The sequence below is a fragment of the Schistocerca americana genome, chromosome 8 (assembly GCF_021461395.2).
Source record: "Schistocerca americana isolate TAMUIC-IGC-003095 chromosome 8, iqSchAmer2.1, whole genome shotgun sequence".
In the NCBI taxonomy this organism is placed as follows: Eukaryota; Metazoa; Arthropoda; class Insecta; order Orthoptera; family Acrididae; genus Schistocerca; species Schistocerca americana.
In genome coordinates, this window is record NC_060126.1 from 112,815,433 (window position 1) to 112,839,322 (window position 23,890).

Below are 23,890 nucleotides of genomic sequence, written 5' to 3' on the forward strand. Positions count from 1 at the left end.
GCTTCTGCAGCTCCAAGAAATTAGCGCTCATTATATCAGCACACTGTCACTGAAGCAAATAATGAAATGCTCTCGAACTGGTACGTTTGTTATGGTGACATTTTTGTTGCATATTTTCGGTAGCTTCCTGAACCCTCTGAGGACAGTTTTTCTGTCAGTCTCGTAAACATCGTTTGTGCTAGAATGGCTGAATTAAAGATGTGAGGGCGGGGCGTGAGTCGTGCTTGGTAACTCAGTCGGTAGAGCACTTGCCCGCGAAAGACAAAGGTCCCGAGTTCGAGTCTCGGTCCAACACACAGTTTTAATCTGCCAGGAAGTTTCATATCAGTGCACACTCCGCTATAGAGTGAAAATTTCATTCTAGAAACATCCCCCAGGCTGTGGCTAAGCCACGTCTCCGCAGTATCCTTTCTTCCAGGAGTGCTAGTTCTGCAAGGTTCGCAGGAGAGCTTCTGTAAAGTTTGGAAGGTAGGAGACGAGTTACTTGCGGAATTAAAGTTATGACGACGGGGCGTGAGTTGTGCTTGGGTAGCTCAGTTGGTAGGGCACTTGCCCGCGAAAAGCAAAGGTCCCGAGTTCGAGTCTCGGTCCAGCACACAGTTTTAATCTGCCAGGAAGTTTCATCGTTTGTGCTGCTTTTGACTGAAACGTGATCGTCCATTTTCAGATATTTTTGTGGTTAATTTTGCAACTGCAGCCCTTTTACAGATCTGCGAAATTAACTTTCGAGAAAAGAGAATAATCAGTACGTAAAGTGTCATCAACGTATGTTGAAGGCTTCCCCCGTGGCTGTTTGAATAAGTTAAAAACTTTTTTTGTGGCTCCAGGGGCTAGCAGCTGTTTAGTTCTATCTTTATCGTAAGTTCAGTTGCGGATCGAAACAAAGCAACAGTAAATTTAAAGAAACGTATCGTCTCTACTTGGAGGTTATTTCTCAGAGACAACGCCGTTACTGCAACCTGCAAGATTTTTTTCATTCTTTATAAGATCTTACTTAATTTTCAATTAGGAGCTTGCTCTGAACGAGTGTATACCGTAATGGATAAAATTTATTCTATTATTACTTTCGCAAACAATCTTATAACCTTTTAAATAAATTACTGTGTGTGAAAGTAATGTTTTTTGTATTGTGATAAATTTGTTAAGGTTTTCAACTTAGCAATCTACTAAATCCCGAATCGGGATAAATATCGTTTTAATCGGTTACACATCCTGCCGACTATCGATATACCTGACGTATGTCTCTGCAATGATAATCGAAGGGAATATTTATCGATTTCAATTTTGTTTGTGTATACTTACGCCCGCCAAAAGTGATGTTGCCCGCACCATCAAAGATAATAAGTAGCGCCATTATTGTTATGTTGTTTAGATATGTGTTGAGCCATGGGAAGCGAAAATGAAAATACTGACAGCAATGTAAAAGTTTACGGGCGTCTCGGAGAAAATGAGGATATAATTCTCACTGATACTTCACTTTTTAAAGATGTTAAATTTTATATCAGCGGCAAAGCTCAAGATAATGTAAGTTTTTGCTCACTCGATGCTTAAGAAATGCTAATGTGGAACAGCTGATTGTATTCTAGCCCTGTAAATATATATTTTGTTGCAGGTTTTGCGTTTGCTGTTGGACGGCGGCGGGGAGCGTATGAATTATTTTTATGATTTTGTTACCCATTGCATTATAGGTGAAGATGCGTCTGAAAGTGATATCAGTGATGCAAAGGAATTATATGAAGTCCCAGCTGTAAATCAGAATTGGGTTTTACTATCAGCGCAGTGCAGGAAACTTTTACCGTATCCTTTGCATGAAGTTATGATGATCCTTTATGAAACCTTTGGAGCAGTCACAAGACAGAATGGTTTAAAAATTGTTGGAGCGTTAGTTGGAAACCCTTTGATATTGGACTTCGTTCTCCCATGTGTTTGTGGTCCTTGTATACGCAATTTGTTGATATTCGTCTGCTTATATTAAAACTACCATTACTTGAAACTTCAGGACCCATGGTATCACTTGGATCATAGGCCGGAGTGAAGCACTTCTTAGTGTAACATGTTTATTGTAACTTACGTGAATTTCGATGCTGTCAGTAATGAAAGCAGAAGTAATGTAGGCCCTATGCCGAGTACTTTTTTTTTGCATCAAGTGTGAAGTTAATTTACTACCACTCCTATGGTTCTGCTGTGATGGAGCCCTGCGTAATGAGATGTGTTAAGGCATCAGGTGATGCAGGATGTGCAAGTTGACCATTAATGGTTAATTGTAAATGTATTATGTAAAACAGATCTGTGCTTCATCTATCATAAAGGGATGTGGCGATTTGGAATTACAGGAGAGTAGTGGACGTTCAGTGATGTGACAATCTGTTCTGGGAGCCTCACTTTTGCACAGGCAGAAATTCACTTTTTTCTTGTCATCCAAATAAAGTGTGTTTGGTGAACCATTAATTTCACTTTTACTGTTGATGATCATAAATACTGACAAATTCTTGGATTTGTTGAAGATGTGATGAAATCTCTGGATTTTTGTCTGTCTTGGGTGGGAGATGTGGCTATATTTCATTGCACTTGCTTAAAAATTGAAATAATGAAATGTGTGTGAATTTGTTTGATAATTTCTTTAATCATGTGCTTAGTACATCAGGATTCCCACCAGAAGGAACACAGCTTTTTGTTAGAGTCACAGCATGCCTCTCTCAGCTCAGCTACGAAGATGCCAAAGCCCTTTGGGCAATGGTAACATTCAATGGTGGTAAATGTCAGCTTCAGCTTGATAGAAGCTGCACTCACTTGATTATATCAAAACCAGCTGGTGTAAGTGGATAACAACTCAGTGTTTTATGAAGGATGTTTATTGTGTTGTGGTTTATGTGCTGATAATTTGTATAATTGAAGACTATAATTTCATGAATATAAGCTAACAAATTTTTCCTTCAGTTGTAGGCCTACTGCATTGTACTAATCTGTTTTGACCATTTAGCACATTCGTCAAGATGATTCTGTTTGATATGGTTAACTACTTTTAGATTGAATTTGGTTGAAGATATATTGCCTTTTACAGTAACATTCCTCGGTATATCTAAACTGTTACTTTTTAATTATTAAACTCACAACCAAATTATGAGTTGCCAACTTACCTCAACCTCAGGCTAAGATTCAAATTAGCGTGGCACCACCACAGTCTTGCTTTCCTTTTTTTCTAATTTCTAATTCTTTTTTTACACTTTCATTGGCTTTACCAGCTTACAACCAGTTTGTTACCTTGTGACTAACTTGGACCTAAGGTTATGTTACGGATCAGTCTGTTACCTGATCCTAAATTTTGGGATAAGACACTGTCACATACTGACCAACTAGCTTGCAAATACCTTGCCATTATAATTTTCAGAAATGATTTAATGTCTGTTGCGTATGAGGAAAGATGTTATTCTCATTTAGTATTTACTTTATTTTCCAATGGGTTGCTAATAACCATGCCATTGAGTGCCCTGAAACCAATCTGCTTCACTTTGTCCTGTACTGTTCAGCATTCCACCTGCCTGGATGTTGAACTCCACCTCTGCAGTGGCTCCATAAAACCCTCCCGCCATATACGTCCGACCAACTATTAACTCCTAGCCACATCGACCGTATACATTCATTTGATGTGTTTGTTACAGGTTTTGGCATTATAACATGGACGGTCAGTTGTGAATAAAGGAAGTGATAGATCCCTGTTCGTTGATAGGGCACTGGACAAATGCTGTCAGCTTATAATAAAGATTGCATACACAACACTCGTGCAACCCACCCTATAATAATGCTCAAGTGTGGAATACGTGCAGAATAGATCTAACAAGGGATATGAAGCGTATACAAAACAGGACAGCACAGGTTATTTGACTCATGAGACAGAGTCGAAGAAATGCTTGAAAACCTGAACTGTCAGGTGTTTAAACATGTACACAAAATATCCTACAAAAACCTATTTACATATTTACACAGTTCTGAAAACACATATCGGATACCACACAGGTATCACTCGATAAGGATCCCAAATACTTGTTTGGATAGTTACCTCATTTGTAGAGGCATTTAAGTCTTACTTCCCTTGTCTCAAGAATAAATGGAATAGGAAGAAACTTCAGAACGTTGTAGAATACAAAGTTCCCTCTGCTATCACTTCATAGTGGTTAGTAGAGAGCAGGTGGAGATGTAGATATCATTACGGTGACCCAAGTAAGAGACCTGTCCTGTGCTAGTCTCATCAGATATATGCTGGGCTACCAGAACCACCTGAGGAAACTGTCATGTCATATTCCAATTCTGCTGTAATGTGTCCACTGCCTTTTATGTGGGCATGACCCCCAACCAGCTGTTCACTCGAATGAGTAACACATTATCAAACTGTAGCCAAGAGCAAAGTTGACCTCAGAGAGACAGAATATGCTGTTCAGTACTACATAATATTCTTCAGTGGCTGCTTCAAAATCCATGCTGTCTGAACCCACGTCCTTGATTACCTGCTTCTCATCGTGCAGGTGGGAATTATCATAACAGCTCCCTGATTTGCACAATTGTTCTGACCCAGTGAGGTGGGACAGTGGTTAGCGCACTGGACTCCCATGTGGGAGGATGATGGTTCAAAGCCGTGTCTGACCATCCTGATTTAGGTTTTCCGTGATTTCCCTAAATTGCTTCACGCAAATGCCGGGATGGTTCCTTTGAAAGGCCACAGCTGACTTCTTTCCCAATAGTTCCCTAATCCGATGGCTGAGCTGTTTGGTCCCCTCCCCAAATCAACCAACCAACAATTCTCCTGTTTTCAGTCTCCACCCTTGGCATCATGCTTCCCACTTCGCACCATTAATCTACACGCAACCCACTCCTCCACTTCATCATGTGCTGCACTGCCCGTACCTGCACCAATGCAGACTCACAGGTGGCATATTCCTATCCCATTCAAGTGCCACTTCTATGTCCTAGTTGTAACCCTTCTCCCTTTCCTCCATCCCTCACTTCCCCTCCCTATCTCCTTATTTGTCTCATCCACTCCAACACCACAACATGTAACCCAAGATTGTTTGCAACACTGGTACAAAGTACTAGTACAGGTGTTTAATGTTGTTTGTTAGCTCCACAGAAGGACATTTTGTTAGCTCATGTCCTAAAGCTTTGTGACAAATCCGATCTTGTTTGTGTGCCTGTAAGCTGGCAAATGCTACACAGTAGTTGGTTTCTTTTACTCCTTCAATTATTTGTATTCCATCCAGTACTTTACAGTATTGTATTAATATAACAGAGTAAGCATTATTGATACAGCATTTGCTTGATGCTTTATTGGAAATGGTTATTGACTAATCGCCTTCAGGCAAGACAAAAAATTGATTTCTTTTAATGAGTATCTGAGGAGTTAGTGTCATGCTGGAACACTCATGTTGAAAGATTTTAGTCACCTACCAACATTAGCAATAAATGTTATACAAATTGGGGAGAGCTGTAATGGAACCTGCAGCAGTTCATGATGTGAGTTCCTGGAGGAAGCTTCTACCTCTGAGGCATTTATTTGTCATATATGTTTTATAAACAACTGTTCTGGTGTGGCACTAATCCTTGCGACACAGGAAGGTAGCAAATTTCTTAGAACACCAAAAGATATTTATTCACCAATCAAAAACTCATATCAGTAAAGCATTGTGCAATTGTAGTTACCCATTTCATTATAATACGTTTATAAAGTACCATTGTCTCATAGTAATCGTGAACAGTCAATTGGATCTGTGGTGGAGTTGTTTGCAGTTTTGTTCAAGAAGTGTAATTTGTTTGCAGGACAAATATGAGTGTGCACTACGAAAAGGTGTTCAGATAGTGACTCCTGACTGGATACTACGCTGCATTTCAACGCGTTCTTTGTGTGATGAGAAGCAGTATGATCCACGACTTTTAACGTTCCCCAAGCCTCAATCTCCTACACAACAGACATCAGATTTTGAGTTAGCAGGTTTGTGTTTTACATAAGCAAATTTTATATATGAAGTATGTCCGGAAAGTAGTGCAGTTTTTTTGGTGCTGGCACTTAAAGTGGCTGCATTGTGTTCCGACCGGTTGGGTTAAGTGGGGAGACTTGACTTCAAAGCAATACCTTCGCTAGTCTGAGCAGTTGAGGTGTCAGGATTGTTGCCTCCCCACTCCCTGTTTAGTGCATGTGACATGAAATGCTATGGAATTCTTACTCGAGCAATGTTATGCAATAACAAATCTCGTAGAGACCTGCCAATTGATTGTGCAGAACTGTCGATGGCAATTTGGGACAACCTGTTAACTTCTAACCATTGGTTGAGTGTTTGGATGATTGCAGAAACTCTCAACATTCCCAATACAACTGTACATGAACTGGTGACTGATAAATTGCACGTAAGGAAGCTGTTTGCCAAGCTGGTTTCCAAGCTTTTGACGGACAGTCAGAAGAATCACTGGGTGACGGATATGGCTGAACTTCTTGAATGCATGGAAATTGAACCTTCTTTCTTGGACAGTGTTGTTATTGGGGATGAAGCATGTTTCAAGTACTACCCAGAAACAAGAGGTTAAAGCTGTGAGTGGCCCACTATGGTGTTCCCAAAAACCAAAAAAAGTGAGAATGAGCACAGTGTTGAATGCGTTGTCCACAAAACTTTGTGCACGCTGTCTACTACATTGATAAAAACTACAAAAGAGAGTTGTCCAAGTGAGAAATGGGATCGCCACTACCTGGGAGTTCCTCCAAGACACTGCTCTAAGACCCACTGCTCTGTGTATCCGTGAGTAGCTGGAGAAGCACAACTTGGTAAACCCACTGAAACCTTCCTATAGTCTTGACATGGCTTTGACCAACTTCTTTTGCTTCCCGACGATCAAGGCTGCACAGAAAGGAAGCCTTCCAGGATGCGTACTGCCCATGGCAGAGCCACTGTCACAGTGTGTAGGTGCCCAAGATAATTACTTCAAAGATTATTAAATGTTTCTAATGATATCTACAGTAAATCTGTTGGTTTTAAAAAATGCATTGCTTTCCAGACACATTTTGTATATCATGTTCTCATAAATATAATGAGATTTGATTTTTTGACATTTGGTACTGTTTTTGCACGGTTGCATGATATAATAAATGTGGCTGTCAAAGCTTAATGATCTGTTTTGTTGGTAAGGTTGCAGCAATTCCTTTCTGTGATTTGTGTACTCCTACTGTTCTGCATCATTGCTTTCCTCTTTAGCGTTGTCCAGGGCTCTTTACATTTGTAAATACAAAATGTTTGTCGATCAGTTGAATAGCATTCTATTGCTCTGCTGCAAATTGTATACTTTCTCCTGAAAAATATTTGCCTTCTTACAGGGGATTTGTCTACAGCTGAAATATTAGGTTTCTCAGATGTGACTAACTTCAAGCAAGAGCAACAGCAACACCCACAACAGCAGCAGCAGCAACAACAACCACCGCCACTACCACCTCCACAGCAGCAGCAACAACAACAGCAACATCAACAACAACTATTGCAGCAACAGGATGGCACTATTCTGTCATTGCCTACGGCCTCTATTGGCATCCAGCAGGCAGCTGGAGCAACAGTTAACAAAGCTTCTCTTCTTGAACAACTGAAGCAGCGTATGCCTTGGAATCAGCCACCACAGCAACAGGTATGGTGTCATACTCTTACATAGAAAACATGATTAGACCTACAATAGTTAACACTTGTGGATTAAATGTCAACTACGATGATTAAAGGTAACTTTTTGTCACCTCGTGCATAAACTGTTGGCTCAAATTTATTATGACACCTTTGTAGAAGTGACATCACTGTTTGGCCACAATAAGTTGACTCTTCATAAGGTGGTTTTTGGGAATGGCAGCACGAGACATGCCTTGCCCCTGCATTAGGAGTGTTGAGAGCAGGAGTGAGGGGAAAGGCAGTGCTTACTACTCCTGCAGTGCTGGCACCGTTACCCGTATTTCGTGCTCATATGAAAGTAGAAATGACACACACAGAAATATTGACAGCACTTATATACAAATGAATGTCTTTCTATTAGTGCCAATTTTCTCCATTACTGGCAGCACCAGCAAGAAGGGTCAGCTTACTGTGGCTAAACAGTGCAGCATGTAGCTCATAGCATGTGCCATGCGGGCTAAAAGAGCACTTACAGTGTCTGCGGATCTTCACTTTCATGCTTCTGTTAGCAATTCGCCGGCAGCGGTGGCCGAGCGGATCTAGGCGCTTCAGTCCGGAGCTGTGCGACTGCTACGGTCGCAGGTTCGAATCCTGCCTCGGGCATGGATGTGTGTGATGTTCTTAGGTTAGTTAGGTTTAAGTAGTTCTAAGTTCTAGGGGACTGATGACCTCAGATGTTAAAGTCCCATAGTGCTCAGAGCCATTTGAACCATTTTGTTAGCAATTCCTTATTGTAGGTTCCAACCAATTGGGTGATAGTACACAGTAGCCAATGAGAATCGCCTGAGCTTATAATGTTGTTTTTTCACTAATATTTAGCTGATTTTTCAGAATATTTCATGATTTCCTTGTTGGTGGTTAGGGTAGGACCTAATATTTCGGTGTAAAGAGAATGCCAGCAAAGTTAATTTACAAAGCAAAGGAAATTACTTACGGGCAGTGTGATTGGTTACCCATATCCAGCTCATGATTTGTCATTTTCATTTCCCATCATTTATCATGTGAACCATTGCCAATTACGGTATGCAATAGTACAGTCACAGACACTGTAAGCGCATGTTTACCTGTCACATGGTGTGCACCACTAAAGTATATATCTAAGGGGACCAACAGATGGCCTTTGTGCATTTTGCTCTCTGCTGCCTTAGGTAAAAAAAAGTGATTTATCTTAAGTTATAAGATGGAGTGGTCGTTACTGTTCTACCGGACAAAAATACGCTTGGTCGTACAATCATGGGTTTTTAAGTTTGCTCCAGGAGGAGACCAAGCGGATACTACAACACATAAAATATTAGTTCACTTCATTAGAGCATAGATAAGATGAATTACTTAACTTAGTACAGTCCTGTATTTACAATTGTCTGATCATTAACATATCAGTTGATATAGACAAAATACAAGTCTCTCACTTAGAATACTTTTAACCATAACTTTCACATTGAGTTCTGCCTGTTACATTGATCACAAAGCTGATCTGCTATAGCCTGCTTAAAATCACTTGATAGTTGATCTCTATCACTTGCCTCTACAGTGTTGCCACATTGGCTGCTGGCTACCACTCAGTAATAGGTAACATGCAAATGTGGCAGGTCACTTCACAAATGCTGATAATGTGTAACGTGGAGCAGTGTTGCAAGTGGCTGCCACAATGTATATTGGAAATGTGAGAAGCTCTATTGACAGCTGATTTAAGTGACCATTGACTGAACTGTGGCAGGAGACTTGTTTTGTAGCTCTGAATTTAAACTCTTGTCCTAAACCAACCACAACCTCCTTACATGTTATATATCTGAGACAGCGGTGGTCAACAGTCTGTGCAGAGCTAAAATCATGATTGATTTGTTCACAGCTGTTGAAGCTAACCTCTACAAGCAAATTCAAGACAGAAAAAGTTTAGTTTCAGCGCTAAAACAAACTGTAATATCTTGCTGTCACCGGTTGCCTGAAACTATCCTCTCACTGGCTACAAGAGCTGCCACATTACCAAATGTTGGCGCTTGGTTCCAGATTATAGTAGAGACAGATTCCGGGCAAAAAAAGAATGATAGGGAGCAAAGTAAGAGCAAATAAAAAATTCAGTGAAACGAAGAAAATACCATGACAAAGAATTAGGAATTTAAAAAATGACATTGAAACCAGTTAATTGAATAAAAATGATATACTGTTTTGCTTAGATTTAGAAACAAGAAATTTCACAATGTTTGACGAGATTGGCATACAATGGTCAGGATTTTTAGTGGAGTATACTGTTTGTGGCACTTTATCCTACCACTGTACAAAAATGTGCGACTATATGAGTTATTTCCCATATTCGACCTTTTTTTGGTCTTTATTGACTGGCCGGCCACCAGTTTAGTCGGCCATTGTGTTAACATTATCAGTTCAAACTTTCCTGTGCTGGAAGCGAAAGAAAATAAGTGTTATGCAAAAACTAGTTGCACGTGCAATTCAGTCTAAACTCAACCTTTACGTGCATAATAGTTTCATAGTAACAAGCCCAGACAAACATAAAAATCTAATTATTAATTTTATGCTGTAAAAATTCATGGAATTGTGGGGTAAACGTTATGCAAACCTCAGTTTTACAATTTGTGAGTCTATGAGTAAGATGGTGGCATAATAGCCCAGTGAAAAAGACCAAAAAAGGTCAAATACAGCAAATAATGAGAGTAGACACAAATTTTGGTAGGTAAAATGGTAGTTGGGAGTGCCACGGACAACATACTAAAAATCTTGACTGATGGGTACTGAGTGTGAGGAAGGAGGTATGTTTGAAAGTCACTTTCGTATAATTTTCTTGAATAACTGCAAAACTACAGCCTCTACTGAAAATGTATTACTGTACAAGATTAAACTACGGTCTTATTCATTTCTTCTCTAAGACTAATAGTTTGTATGAAGAGAGCTATAAAATATTGAAAATTTCATGTGATCAACATGCGCTGTAGCTTTAGGTGGCTTTCACAGGACAATTTGAGGTATTTTCCCAGCTTGACAGAGCACAAATGTCCTGTATCAAACTGTTCATCTCCATTTCCTTTACACCACTGTGGTACGTTTTGAATGGTTATTGTTTACATCCTATGTATTAGACAGCCCTGGTCTGTCCTATATGCAGTTATCAGTTGCATGGATTGATCACCATGGTCTCATTTCATCAAAATGTGTCTGTGACTCACGAGTAGCTGGCCGCACGAGTGGGCTTTCACGATGGCCCAAAATCGCAGGCCGCATCTGTAACGGATCAGGCCTACTGATATGAAGTCCATCGTTTTCCACTAATGTGTAGGCCTGCCCGTCAGATCTAGACTCACCAACCTGCCCGCAGGCGACATCTTTTTGTGTGTGGCATGATGCAGCGGATTCTCAAGGTTTATCCCAGGATCCTCGGCAGACCAGAGGGCAGGGGCAATGGATTTCAGAGATTGCGACCGTTTAACTACAAGTACATTGTACAGTGCTGCATTTTATAGACATTTTATTTATTCTATTACATTTTGGCACTTTGAAAGAAGATCATATATTAGAAAGTATGGACGATAAAAATAAGTAAATTGTGGCAGTCGCTGGAGGTTAGTACTGTGTGTACTCTTATATTTCTAGAAAGAAAAATGTCAATAGTTGTAAAATGAAATGACTGGCATTGATGGCTGGAAATTAGGAAGGTTATCTGCGGGGTTGCAAGTCTTCATTCAGGTGATGGCGCATTGGGTGACTTGCATCTCAGTGATCATGAAATGATGATGAGGACAACACAACACCTTGTCCACGAGTGGAGAAAATCTCCTACCCATCTGGGAATCGAACCCAGGCCCACTGCACGGTAGGCAAATATGTTACCACTCAGCTAAGCCACAATATCTCTAAAATAATAGACATAATGCAGTGGATAACAACTGATATAATGAATATAATAGAACCAATATCTCATTGGCGGTCATCTACAGTGTTGGTTTACACAACTCTTCCCCACCTTATACGCTTCTTTCGAGAGGCCTATTTTTTTCTGAGGTTATTTCTGAAATCAGTGAAGGTATTTTAAATCTGCCCTGCGACTCCAAGGAAATGAATATTTTTGTCACCAAATATAGTTTGTTTTACTGAAATATTATAACATCAGTGGTCTTAATGAAATATATATTTAATTTGGCTTGCTTTCTCCATTTAAAAAGTTCGTTACAAAAGATGTTGATGTTAGTACCTAAGATTTTTGCTCACATGTTTAGAAATACAGAAGTCCCTACATTTATTTGTCAACTTGTGTCTTTATGCACCCTTGAGATCTGAAAATTTGTTAGGAAAGAACGGTAAAACTTATCTGGAAATCATGGAAATACCAGGGAATTTCACTTGGGGCAACCCTTATGGAGTGCGCTCTTAACTGATTTGATTATGAATCTATCTTAAAAAATCTTATTCACCTTTACCTGATCATTGTGTTCGCTTTTGAGTTTGGTGTATTTCAACTAGATAAATATTGCCTTCTGAGAATAGCACTTTGTTTATGGCCTGGGTTGTGTTCATGCTTCTTCTGGTGGCTATATGAGTGTTGTTGCCTCACTGTTCATGTGCTATCATAGCTTTGAGGTGGCGAAATTGGGTAATATTAGTGTTTTTGATTCATTGGAAGAAATACTTGATGGTTCTGGCTCAGGAGGGGAAAATGGATAATTTTGGTACTGATTAAGATTTCTGCGCAGTTGAATGTTGAAGTATGTGATAAGGAAAAGAAGTAATATAGTGTGTCATTTGCAAGAATGTGCCTGCTGAAAGAACATGTATAAAAACAGTTATGGTTGTATAGTGTATCACAATTTGGTTAAAGGTAAAGAATATGACATTGCAGTATCTTTTGCACTATCAGCTTCACTACTGTTACTACGTAATACATTCATGGCAGCAGATGAGACACTTAGATGTTAGCAGCTGACTGTCCTCCTGTACACACTTTTCTTTAAATTGGTGATGTGAAGGCATCACTTGACATTTCTCAAAACTCAACTGTTTCTTCAGCATTTTCATTCTGTGTCATCTTTTTCATTTGTTTTATATAGATGTTTGATAGTTGATGAAGATATGTCACATTTTTTAGGCTAATTCATTTTTGCATTATTCAAAAAGCAAGCAAGAGAAGTGTGGTATAAAGTTGTGTAGCTGTTTGTGGTGCTTTATCTAGTATGTGATTTTGGATGGGGAAGTATGTTCAGGGGAAAAGGCACAGGAAGCAAGTGTTGTCAGACCTTTGAATAGACTACTGGAAAATTATTTCTACAAGTCACAAAAGGTTTGAGAGTATTATAAATTGCTTCACTACACATCATTATCGTAGAAGAAGGTGGGCCTCAATGTTTTGCAGGAACGTCAACTGTATATGATTAATATATCACCTACACCTGAGGTACTGGCAAGATTAACCTCAATTTGCTCATTGCTAAGTTGGTATTCCAATATTGGAGAGCCTCGGCAATACTGATGCAAGTTTAAAAGGGCCTAGCAATGGGCTGAAGTGTGGATCAGAATTTGTGTCGGGAAGGGAGATGCAATAGGGTAGTCCATGCACCTGCATAGTAAGCAGGAAATCCGGGTTCGAGTCTTTGTGGTACAAATTTTAATTCATTGTTTCAGACTATATCATTATTGTATTATGAAAAAGATAGATTGCTACTCACTATAGGGAGGAGATGCTGAGTAGCAGGGAGGCACAGTGGAAAGAATGTTATGTATAAGTTTTCAGACAAATTTCTTCTTCTAAAGTAGAAAACACACACACACACCTGTCTCCAGCCACTGTGGCTGGACTGTGAACTGTGCCTGTGTCTGTTGTGTTTAGTAATCTGAGGTGTGTGGTGGGGTTAAGGAGGTGGCATGAGGTGGGGAGGAGGAGGGTGTAGTGCTGTTTGTGTGATCAGGATATAGTGCAGGGAGGGTTTCCACCTGTGCATTTAAGAATAAAACTGGTTTTGGAAGGAAGACTCCAGATGGCACAGGCTGTAAAGCTGTCATTGAAGTGAAGCACATTGTGTTGGGCAGCTTGCTGAGTGACTGGCTGGATCAGCTGTCTCTTGGCCACTGTTTGTCAGTAGCCATTGATGCAGACAAGCAGCTTGTTAGCTGTCATGCCCATGTAGGAAGTAGCGCGATGGCTGCAGCTTAGTTTGTAGGTCACATGACTGGTTTCACAGATAGGCCTACCTGTGAAGGGATAGGAGATGCCTGTGACTGGATTGGAGTAGGTGGTGGTGGTGGTGGTGGTGGTGGTGGTGTATGAGATAGGTCTTGCATCTAGGTCTATTGCAGTGATATGAGTCATGAGACAAGGGATTGACAGCAGAAGTATAATGAGGATGGACCAAGGATATTGTATATTGCATGGAATACCACTGTGGGAGGGGTGGGAAGGATAGTGGATATGATATTCATAATTTTAGGGCACAACAAGAGGTACAAGTGGAGAATATGACTCAGTTGTTTGAGTCCTGTGTGGTGTTGGGTCATGAGGGGGACGGTTACTTGTGACTAGGCACTGTGTACATGGGCTGTTGTAGGCGATTGGAGAGATAAAGCTTGGGAAATCTGTTTCTGTATGAGGTTGGGAGGATAATTTCGGTCCATGAGGGGCTCATTGAGACCCTTGGTCTTCATGTCAATGATTGCTTCCCAGTCTGTGCCATCTGGATCCTCCCTACCAGCACCAGAATGCGCATGAGGGAACTCTTGTGTTGATACATCTTATGGTCCTGTAATCCCCCTTGCCTCAATGTTGGTAATTCCTGTCCATCTATGTACCCCTTCCCTGCTCCCATTCCAACATTGCACAGCCTTCTACTCTGCTAACACACCACATATTTCCCCTTTCTCTACTCGCTTACCCGCCCCCCTGCTCTTCACCCCGAACATCATGACTGCACCTAGCAGCCGTACACTGTCCCCACTATGTCCAACAGCACTATACCTCCCCAATTTGAACCAACCAACCCTGCAACCCCCCCTACCCCCCTCCCCCTTGTACTATGCCTCTTCCTTAGCCCATCACCCACTACAGGTTGTTGGACACTTCAGACACATGCACATTTCGTAGCCCAGTCACAGCTGCCAGAGAGAATGGTCGTGTGTGTGTGTGTGTGTGTGTGTGTGTGTGTGTGTGTGTGTGTGTGTGTGTGTTTCCTAATTTGTAATAAGGTCTTTTGGCCGAAAATTTAAGTATAACAGTCTGTTCGTTGTGCCTGTCTGCGACTCAGCGTCTCCTCTATTTGGTGAGTAGCAATCTGTCCTTTTCATAATACTGTTGTAATACTATCCTGAACTTTCCATTGTTTGAAAACATTTGAGAGGTTATTTGCTGCACAAACATAAACTTTATGCCCATTTTATTCCATGTATTCATATTATGTTTCAGGAAGAATGGCTTTTTGTATACGTCTTCAAGCTTTATCAAACTGAAAAAATATTTGTTGAAAATTGATTATTTTACTTGTTCAACAATAATGAAATTGCATGGTAAATTGTCTTGCACATGACTTGCAGATGTCTGTATAGACTGAGCTACAACAGTTTTGTAATTCAATTTTCTTTTCCCTTTCTTTATTTTTCCAGGTCATGAAAAATTAGTGGTTTGTCTTTAAGACTTTTGGGATACAAGGCAATGTGACGAGTACACACTCAGTGGGAAGGGACACCAATACTTTTAAACTGGAATTTTGAAATTTGAAACGTCTGGAAAATATTGTACAAAGTAATGTTTTTGGACAGCAGCAAATGTTTACTACTAATTTCTGATAAAACATAATTTTTTCCAGGCAACTCCTCAGCTACAACAGTTGCAACTAATACAGCAGCAGCAGCCCCAGCAGCAACGGGTTATGCAACCTCAGGCTGCAATGCTGCGGCAGCAGGCTCTCCTTCAACAGCAGAGAGTCATTCAGCCACCTGGGCCTCCTTGGAGGCAAGTTGGGGTTAGTATGACCACATCAGACTGTAATCCATATAAGCAAAACTTACTTTCCGCCAACCTGTAATAAGGGCCTGAAAAATATGCGTGAATATAGATACAAAATTATTTAATAAACACCATTTTGTAGTTAGTGTATTGTATCCAGATAAACAATTTTTTTCAGTGATGGTATAAAATAGCTTTATTTTCTGTACATAAATATCAAAATATTTACTAATTTCGCTTAAATATAGTGATGTTACACAACACTTGGTGACTGTTGTGGACAACGAACACACAAATGGAGAAGGGTGCCCAGATAGTCAAGAAAAATAGAACTTTATAATTACAGAGAAAGTACACAATTCATTTCACAGCTGAAACAGCTTCTCAAACTCAACAACTGTTTTCAGCTTTGCTTCTCCTTGGCTATCTAACCTGTTCGCGTCGAGGCCCATCAAACACTGAGTTCTTCCCACGGTGTTACTTACACTAGGTTGCTCGATGGTCTGACCGAGGCAGAAATCCAAACATACCTCTCTGATCATGGTGTCATTGCCGTCCATCAGATGATGAAAAAGGTAGATGCATCCTTTGTGCCTACATGCACTCTTTTTTTCGCTTTTGATAGAGTGGTGCTTCCGTCCAAGATCAAAGCACATTATGAAGTTATCACAGTCTGACCATACATTCTGAACCTGTTATGCTGCCACCAGTGTTATCATTTCAACCCCATTCTAATGTCCCAAAAACAAAGATGATGTAACTTACGAAACGAAAGTGTTGGCATGTTGATAGACTCACGAACAAACACAAATACACACACAAAATTGAAGCTTTCGCAACCAATGGTTGATACCTGTCCAAATGTGTAACCTGTTTTAGGGATGCTCATGAGGTCAACTGTCAGCCTCTTCCTACCCTCTGTATCAACTGCAAAAGCAAACATGCTACCTCCTGTTGAGATTGTCCCATGTATCTCTATGAGTGGGCTGCCCAGGAGATCTGGCTGAAGGAAAAAGTGCCTTACACGGTCGCTCGCAAGTTTTTGTCTAGTCGGAAACCCTGCGTTCTACCACCCTCCACCTACAGTACTGTTTGTGCTACATCTCGCTCCACGAAGGACAGGGCCACACAGACATGCGACCTTAAATTTCGTAGTCATCTTCCAGAGTACCTGCTTTCAAGCTGTTGCAGTTCGCCTTTTCCTTCGTCACTGTACATTTTCCCTTTGTACCGTTTACCCCCCTCCGTCATTTGATGTCACCAGGACAGACTTCCTCCAACTTATTGGGCAGCTACCTCATCCCTTTCTGCTGCTCGGTGACTTTAATGCGCACCATCCTCTTTGGGGTTCTCCCAGAACCTATCTTGAGAGGTGCCCTCTGGGGTGACCTTATCAATCAGCTTAACCTCTTCTGCCTTAACACAGGGACACCCACCTTCCTTTCAGGCTCCACGCACACCTATTCCCATTTGGACCTATCCTTCTGCACTGCCCAGCTTGCCGATCGTCTGAAGTCCGTTCTCTCTGACTCCTACTTGTGCGACCATTTCCCGTGTGCTATCCATTTACTGACTCTTACCCTACCTATGTGTCACACCCAAATGGCAACAAAGGCTGACTGGAGGCTTTATTCCTCCCTGGCGACCTTCGATGAATGACATTTCTCCAGTTGCGTTGACCAGGTAGAATCGTTTAGAAACTTTATTCTTACCACTGCCCAACGTTCTATTCCTCGCACTTTCTCTTTACTGTGCCTTGTCTTGTTCCTTTGGTGGACTGAGGCGTGGCATGTCGCAATTCGCGCACGGAGACATGCTCTCTGCATTTGTAACTGTCATCCTATGATGGCAAACTCCATTCATTATAAACGATTGCTTGCACAGTATCATCGCATTCCTCGAGATAGCAAAAAAAACCTAACTGGATTTCATTCACTAGTTCTTCTAACAGTTACAGTCCCTCCTCTGGCAGCTCTCTGGGACTAAGATCTAGTCCCAAACTTCTGGCTTGACAGTAGCAGAAGATGTCATCATGGATCCTACTGCTATCTCCATCACCTTGGGCCGGCATTTTGCGGAGTTTTCGAGTTCCACCCATTATCACCCTGCCTTCCTTCATCGGAAATGAACAGAGGTGGCTCTGGGGGTACCCTTCTTTTCTCAGAATCGTGAGTGCTACACTGACATCTGTATTATGAGGGAGCTAGATCATGCTCTCACTTCATCCTGATTCTCTGCCCCAGAGCCAGACGATGTTCACATTCAGCTGTTACAGCGCCTTTCTTTTGCGGGCAAGCACTTTCTGCTTCATACGTATACCTGCATCTGGGCAGAGGGCACGTTTCCCAGACACTTGCGTGAAGCCACTGTCACACCCATTTCTAAGCACAGTAAAGACCTTCCTTCTAGCTACCGCCCCATTTCTCTTACCAGCTGTGTTTGCAAGGTGATCTTCAACATTCTTCTGTAGAACCACATTTCAAAAACTTCTATTCTCATCTTGTTTGAACTGCTAATATTCCACATTTTACTTCCGCACAGGGCTGCACACCAGAAAAACATGTTCAGAAAGGACTTCCTAACATTTAATTTTATTAAAGTCCTGTTTTTCAGAAATGCTGTCCTTGCTATTGCCAGTCTGCATTTTTATCCTCTCTACTTTGGATTCATCAGTTATATTTTGCTACCCAGACAGCAAAAGTCGTGTAATAGTTTTACTTTCTAATTTCCTACTCTAATTACCTCAATATTCCCTCCTCCTCCTCCTCCTCCTCCTCCTCCGTCTTTTCTTGTGCCTGTGTCTCGCATCTTAGGGGGTTTGCATGGTTACTGTTGGCTTTGGTGTAGCTAATTTAAGTTGCAGCTGGATACCCTTCCTGTTGCCACACTCTAGTCTCCCGAAGTGGAATGTGTGTACCCAAATGATCTGTAGATAGTGTTATCAATGAGAAAGATTGTGAAAGTTTTCCAAACATTTGCAAATTGTGTAACTGAGGCATGACTTGGATACCATAACAGTATTTGGCTAATGAGCTGTGGGCAACTGCCTAAAAACAACATCCAGGCTGGCCAGCTACCTCACCATTCTGGACATGATGCTTTAACATCGTGAACGTAAATTTCATTTTAAATTTCTCCTTAATATCCTTTATTGCTTGCTCAGTGTACAGGCTGAATAAAATGGGGGTAAGGCTACAACCCAGATGATGTTCTAGAAAAAGTAAGGCCTGGTCACTGCATCTGTCCAAAATCGGCAGCGAACAATGGCTTGCCCCCCTGCAGGTTCAGGGGTTAGAATAGGCCCGCAGTATTCCTGCCCGTCGTAAGAGGTGACTAAAAGGAGTCTCAAATGTTTCGTTATTATGTGATGGTCCCCTCTCGGGTTTGACCTCATTTGTTGTTGTTGTTGTTGTTGTTGTTGTGGTCTTCAGTCCTGAGACTGGTTTGATGCAGCTCTCCACGCTACTCTATCCTGTGCAAGCTTCTTCATCTCCCAGTACGTACTGCAGCCTACATCCCTCTGAATCTGCTTAGTGTGTTCATCTCTTGGTCTCCCTCTGCGATTTTTACCCTCCACGCTGCCCTCCAATACTAAATTGGTGATCCCTTGGTGCCTCAGAACATGTCCTACCAACCGATCCCTTCTTCTAGTCAAGTTGTGCCACAAACTCCTCTTCTCTCCAATCCTATTCAGTACCTCCTCATTAGTTATGTGATCTACCCACCTAATCTTCAGCATTCTTCTGTAGCACCACATTTCGAAAGCTTCTATTCTCTTCTTGTCCAAACTAGTTATCGTCCACGCGTCACTTCCATACATGGCTACACTCCATACATATACTTTCAGAAACGACTTCTTGACACTTAAATCTATACTTGATGTTAACAAATTTCTCTTCTTCAGAAACGCTTTCCTTGCCATTGCCAGTCTACACTTCATATCCTCTCTACTTTAAGTGTCTCATTTTCTAATCTAATTCCCTCAGCATCACCCGACTTAATTCGACTACATTCCATTATCCTCGTTTTGCTTTTGTTGATGTTCATCTTATATCCTCCTTTCAAGACACTGTCCATTCCATTCAGCTGCTCTTCCAAGTCCTTTGCTGTCTCTGACAGAATTACAATGTCATCGGCGAACCTCAACGCTTTTATTTCTTCTCCATGGATTTTAATACCTACTTCGAATTTTTCTTTTGTTTCCGTTATTGCTTGCACAATATACAGGTTGAACAATATCGGGGAGAGGCTACAACCCTGTCTCACTCCCTTCCCAACCACTGCTTCCCTTTCATGTCCCTCGACTCTTATAACTGCCATCTGGTTTCTGTACAAATTGTAAATAGCCTTTTGCTCCCTGTATTTTACCCCTGCCACCTTCAGAATTTGAAAGAGGAGTATTCCAGTCAACATTGTCAAAAGCTTTCTCTAAGTCTACAAATGCTAGAAACGTAGGTTTGCCTTTTCTTAATCTAGCTTCTACAATAAGTCGTAGGGTCAATATTGCCTCACGTGTTCCCATATTCCTACGGAATCCAAACTGATCTTCCCCAAGGTCGGCTTCTACCAGTTTTTCCATTTGTCTGTAAAGAATTCGCGTTAGTATTTTGCAGCCGTGACTTATTAAACTGATAGTTCGGTAATTTTCATATCTGTCAACACCTGCTCTCTTTGGGATTGGAATTATTATATTCTTCTTGAAGTCTGAGGGTATTTCGCCTGTCTCATACATTTTGCTCACCAGATGGTAGAGTTTTGTCAGGACTGGCTCTCCCGAGGCTGTCAGTAGTTCTGATGGAATGTTGTCTACTCCTGGGGCCTTGTTTCGACTTAGGTCTTTCAGTGCTCTGTCAAAGTCTTCACGCAGTATCATATCTCCCATTTCATCTTCATCTACATCCTCTTCCATTTCCATAATATTGTCCTCAAGTACATCGCCCTTGTATAGACCCTCTATATACTCCTTCTACCTTTCTGCTTTCCCTTCTTTGCTTAGAACTGGGTTCCCATCTGAGCTCTTGATATTCATACAAGTCGTTCTCTTTTCTCCAAAGATCTCTTTAATTTTCCTGTAGGCAGTATCTGTCTTACCCCTAGTGAGATAAGCCTCTACATCTTTACATTTGTCCTCTAGCCATCCCTGCTTAGCCATTTTGCACTTCCTGTCGATCTCATTTTTGAGACGTTTGTATTCCTTTTTGCCTGCTTCATTTACTGCATTTTTATATTTTCTCCTTTCGTCAATTAAATTCAATATTTCTTCTGTCACCCAAGGATTTCTACTAGCCCTCGTCTTTTTACATACTTGATCCTCTGCTGCCTTCACTACTTCATCCCTCAAAGCTACCCATTCTTCTTTTACTGTATTTCTTTCCCCCATTCTTGTCTATTGTTCCCTTATGCTCTCCCTGAAACTTTGTACAACCTCTGGTTTAGTCGGTTTATCCAGGTCCCATCTCCTTAAATTCCCACCTTTTTGCGGTTTCTTCAGTTTTAATCTACAGTTCATAACCAACAGATTGTGGTCAGAGTCCACATCTGCCCCTGGAAATGTCTTACAATTTAAAACCTGGTTCCTAAATCTCTGTCTTACCATTATATAATCTATCTGATACCTTTTAGTATCTCCAAGATTCTTCCATGTATGTTGACCTCTATCTTTCTAAATTCTTCCGAAGAGTGAGCCAATTGGGGAAGGGCGCCTTACATGGTGCACTGTATCCGTCGTGCATTGAGACCTTTAGCTGGCTTTCTTGTCGTCGCAATGCTGTCCTACTCGTTTTCCACCTCTTGGAAGAGGATACATTCCTGGGTGCGATTACAACTACGCCTTGTGCAGTGTTGCTTTTTGCTGAGACGACGACCTTGGACATTTTTGCACCTAAGATCCAGCACGGTAGCCAGTCCGTTGTGGTGGGGCCGCCATGTACCCTGTTGGTTGTAGCCCCCTGACAACACAGGGATCGCTCTGCTGATGCCTGTTCCGCTAACTCCCCACGTATGCCAGGGAGTAGATGCCTATCCTCCTGGGGTATTGGGACTCCCAGCAATAGCCATCCTGCCAGGTGGCCCTTGTTGAGGCTGGGTGGCGCCCGTGGGGAGGGCCCTTGGTTGGAGTACGTGGCATCAAGGCGGATGGCCCGCAATGAAGCGTGGTACATGATCTCTTGCTGGTGGCCAGCCTCCAGCAGTCTCTAAGCATTCTCGGGCTCAATTTAATGCTCAGAAATACGATCCGAAAATGTTCCCGTCCCTGGCCACACGGTGGGAGAAGCGTAAGTCTCAGGACGGCAGTAACAGTTATTCGCCCCAGTCCCTAGTTTGTACGAGAGCTGATGGGGAGTCTTTCATGCCCACAAAGTCTCAGTTCTTCGTCGAGCATTTAGAGGACATGTTTGGGGAGGCGGAGGGCTTGTCCAAAATACGCTCTGGGTCAGTACTGATACAAACGGCATCCTCTGCCCAGTCACAACGGTTACTAACTTGTGACAAGTTGGGGGATGTTGCCGTTACGATCACACCCCACAAGAGTTTAAATATGGTCCAGGGTATTATTTACCATAGGGACCTTCTTTTGCAGTCTGATGACGAACTGTGCGCCAATTTAGAGCGCCAAGGTGTCCATTTCGTCCGGCGCGTTCATCTGGGTCCGAAGGATACTCTGATTGCTACTGGTGCCTTCATCTCAGCCTTCGAGGGTGATACGTTACCGGAGAAGGTCAAAGTGATGGTCTACCGATGTGACGTCAAGCCCTATATCCTTCCCCCGATGCGGTGCTTTAAGTGCTGGAAGTTCGGGCATATGTCTTCCCGCTGCACTTCCAGCCTCACATGTCGAGATTGCGGAAGCCCATCACATCCTGATACTCCATATGGCCCGCCTCCCATCTGTGTCAACTGCGGAGAGCCTCATTCACCTTGCTCGCCAGACTGCAGGATCTTACAGAAAGAGCGCAAAATATCATGGAATATAAGACCCTGGACCGACTGACCTATACTGAGGCCAAGAGGAAATTTGAACGACTACATCCTGTGTGAATGACTTCCTCCTATGCTGCTGCATCGACAACCGTGTTAGCCCCATCAGTTCAACATATTCCAGCCAAATCACAGAGCCGTACAACTCCACATGCCCCCTTGCCCGTGGGGGGCTCTCCCAACCCCATTGCAGTTCCTGCACCACCTATCTGGGGAGCAACACCTTCCCACCCATCGGGGACGTCCGCTTCTCAGCCGGAGAAGCGTCCAACTTCTTGGGCTACCCTCGCTCGGAAGGGGTCCCTTGGGTCCCTCCCTTCCCAGGTTTGTACCAGCGGGAAGGATGACACCCGACAGTGGCATAAGTTCCCACCAGCGGCTGGTCGTAGGGCTTCGTGATCCTCCTCCGCCCAGAGACTGAATCAGTGAAGCCCTCCCAGCTGGTGAAACCCAAGGTTCAGCGAGAGACGTCCAAGAGAAAGACCTCTAAGGCCAAAGAACTTGTGGTGGCACCCACCCCACTGCACCCTTCGAGCTCTGCGTCTGAGGATGAGGTGGAGATCCCTGGTGTCCGCTGAGGACCTCGATCTCGCCGGTCCCTCGGATGCAATGGATAGCACTTTCACAGGTGCTCAAGCGGAGGCAGCAGGTGGCCCAGCGGCCTAATCTGCCTCCCCAGTCCCTTCACTTCTTTCTCAGCCATGGACAATATCATCCTCCAGTGGAACGGCAGCGGTTTCTTCCACAATCTTGTTGAGCTCCGACAACTTATCAGCCTTCACCCTTTCTTCTGCATTGCTCTTCAAGAAACTTGTTCAGGCAATGCGAACCCCCGCCCTCCGTTTCTATTGGGGTTATTATAGGAACCAGGCAGCTTATGAAAGGGTATCTGGTGGCGTCTGCGTCTATGTCCTTCACTCCCTTCACAACGAGTCTGTCCCTCTACAAACACCTATAGAGGCTGTCACTGTTCGGGTGTGGATGCCACAGGCTGTTACTGTCTGCAGTCTCTGTCTTCCACCGGATGGTGATGGCCCGCAGCGTGTCCTGGCTGCGCTGATAGCCCAATTGCCGCCACCTTTCCTGTTATTGGACGACTTCAACGCCCATAACCCTCTGTGGGGTGGGTCAGTGGCAACAGGTCGAGGCGCCACCGTCGAGCATGTATTGACATAGCTCAACCTTTCCCTTTTAAATGATGGTGCCTCCACACATTTCAGTGTGGCGCATGGCACGCACTCAGCCATCGACCTTTCGATCTGCAGCCCTAGCCTCTTACCGTCTGTCCAAT

General features: G+C 42.5%; 1 protein-coding gene across 1 annotated transcript in view; it reads left to right on the forward strand.

Annotated features, from left to right (window-relative positions):
• The first annotated feature begins 1,303 nt into the window (after positions 1–1,303).
• Positions 1,304–23,890, forward strand: part of LOC124545610 (PAX-interacting protein 1) — a 179,897-nt gene continuing 157,310 nt past the window's right edge. Inside the window, exons 1-6 of the mRNA XM_047124558.1 lie at positions 1,304–1,524; positions 1,613–1,797; positions 2,637–2,814; positions 5,809–5,980; positions 7,352–7,653; positions 15,482–15,637. Of these exons, the coding sequence (XP_046980514.1) occupies positions 1,387–1,524; positions 1,613–1,797; positions 2,637–2,814; positions 5,809–5,980; positions 7,352–7,653; positions 15,482–15,637 (1,131 nt within the window). The 5' untranslated portion in view covers positions 1,304–1,386. The remainder of the gene's footprint in view (positions 1,525–1,612; positions 1,798–2,636; positions 2,815–5,808; positions 5,981–7,351; positions 7,654–15,481; positions 15,638–23,890) is intronic.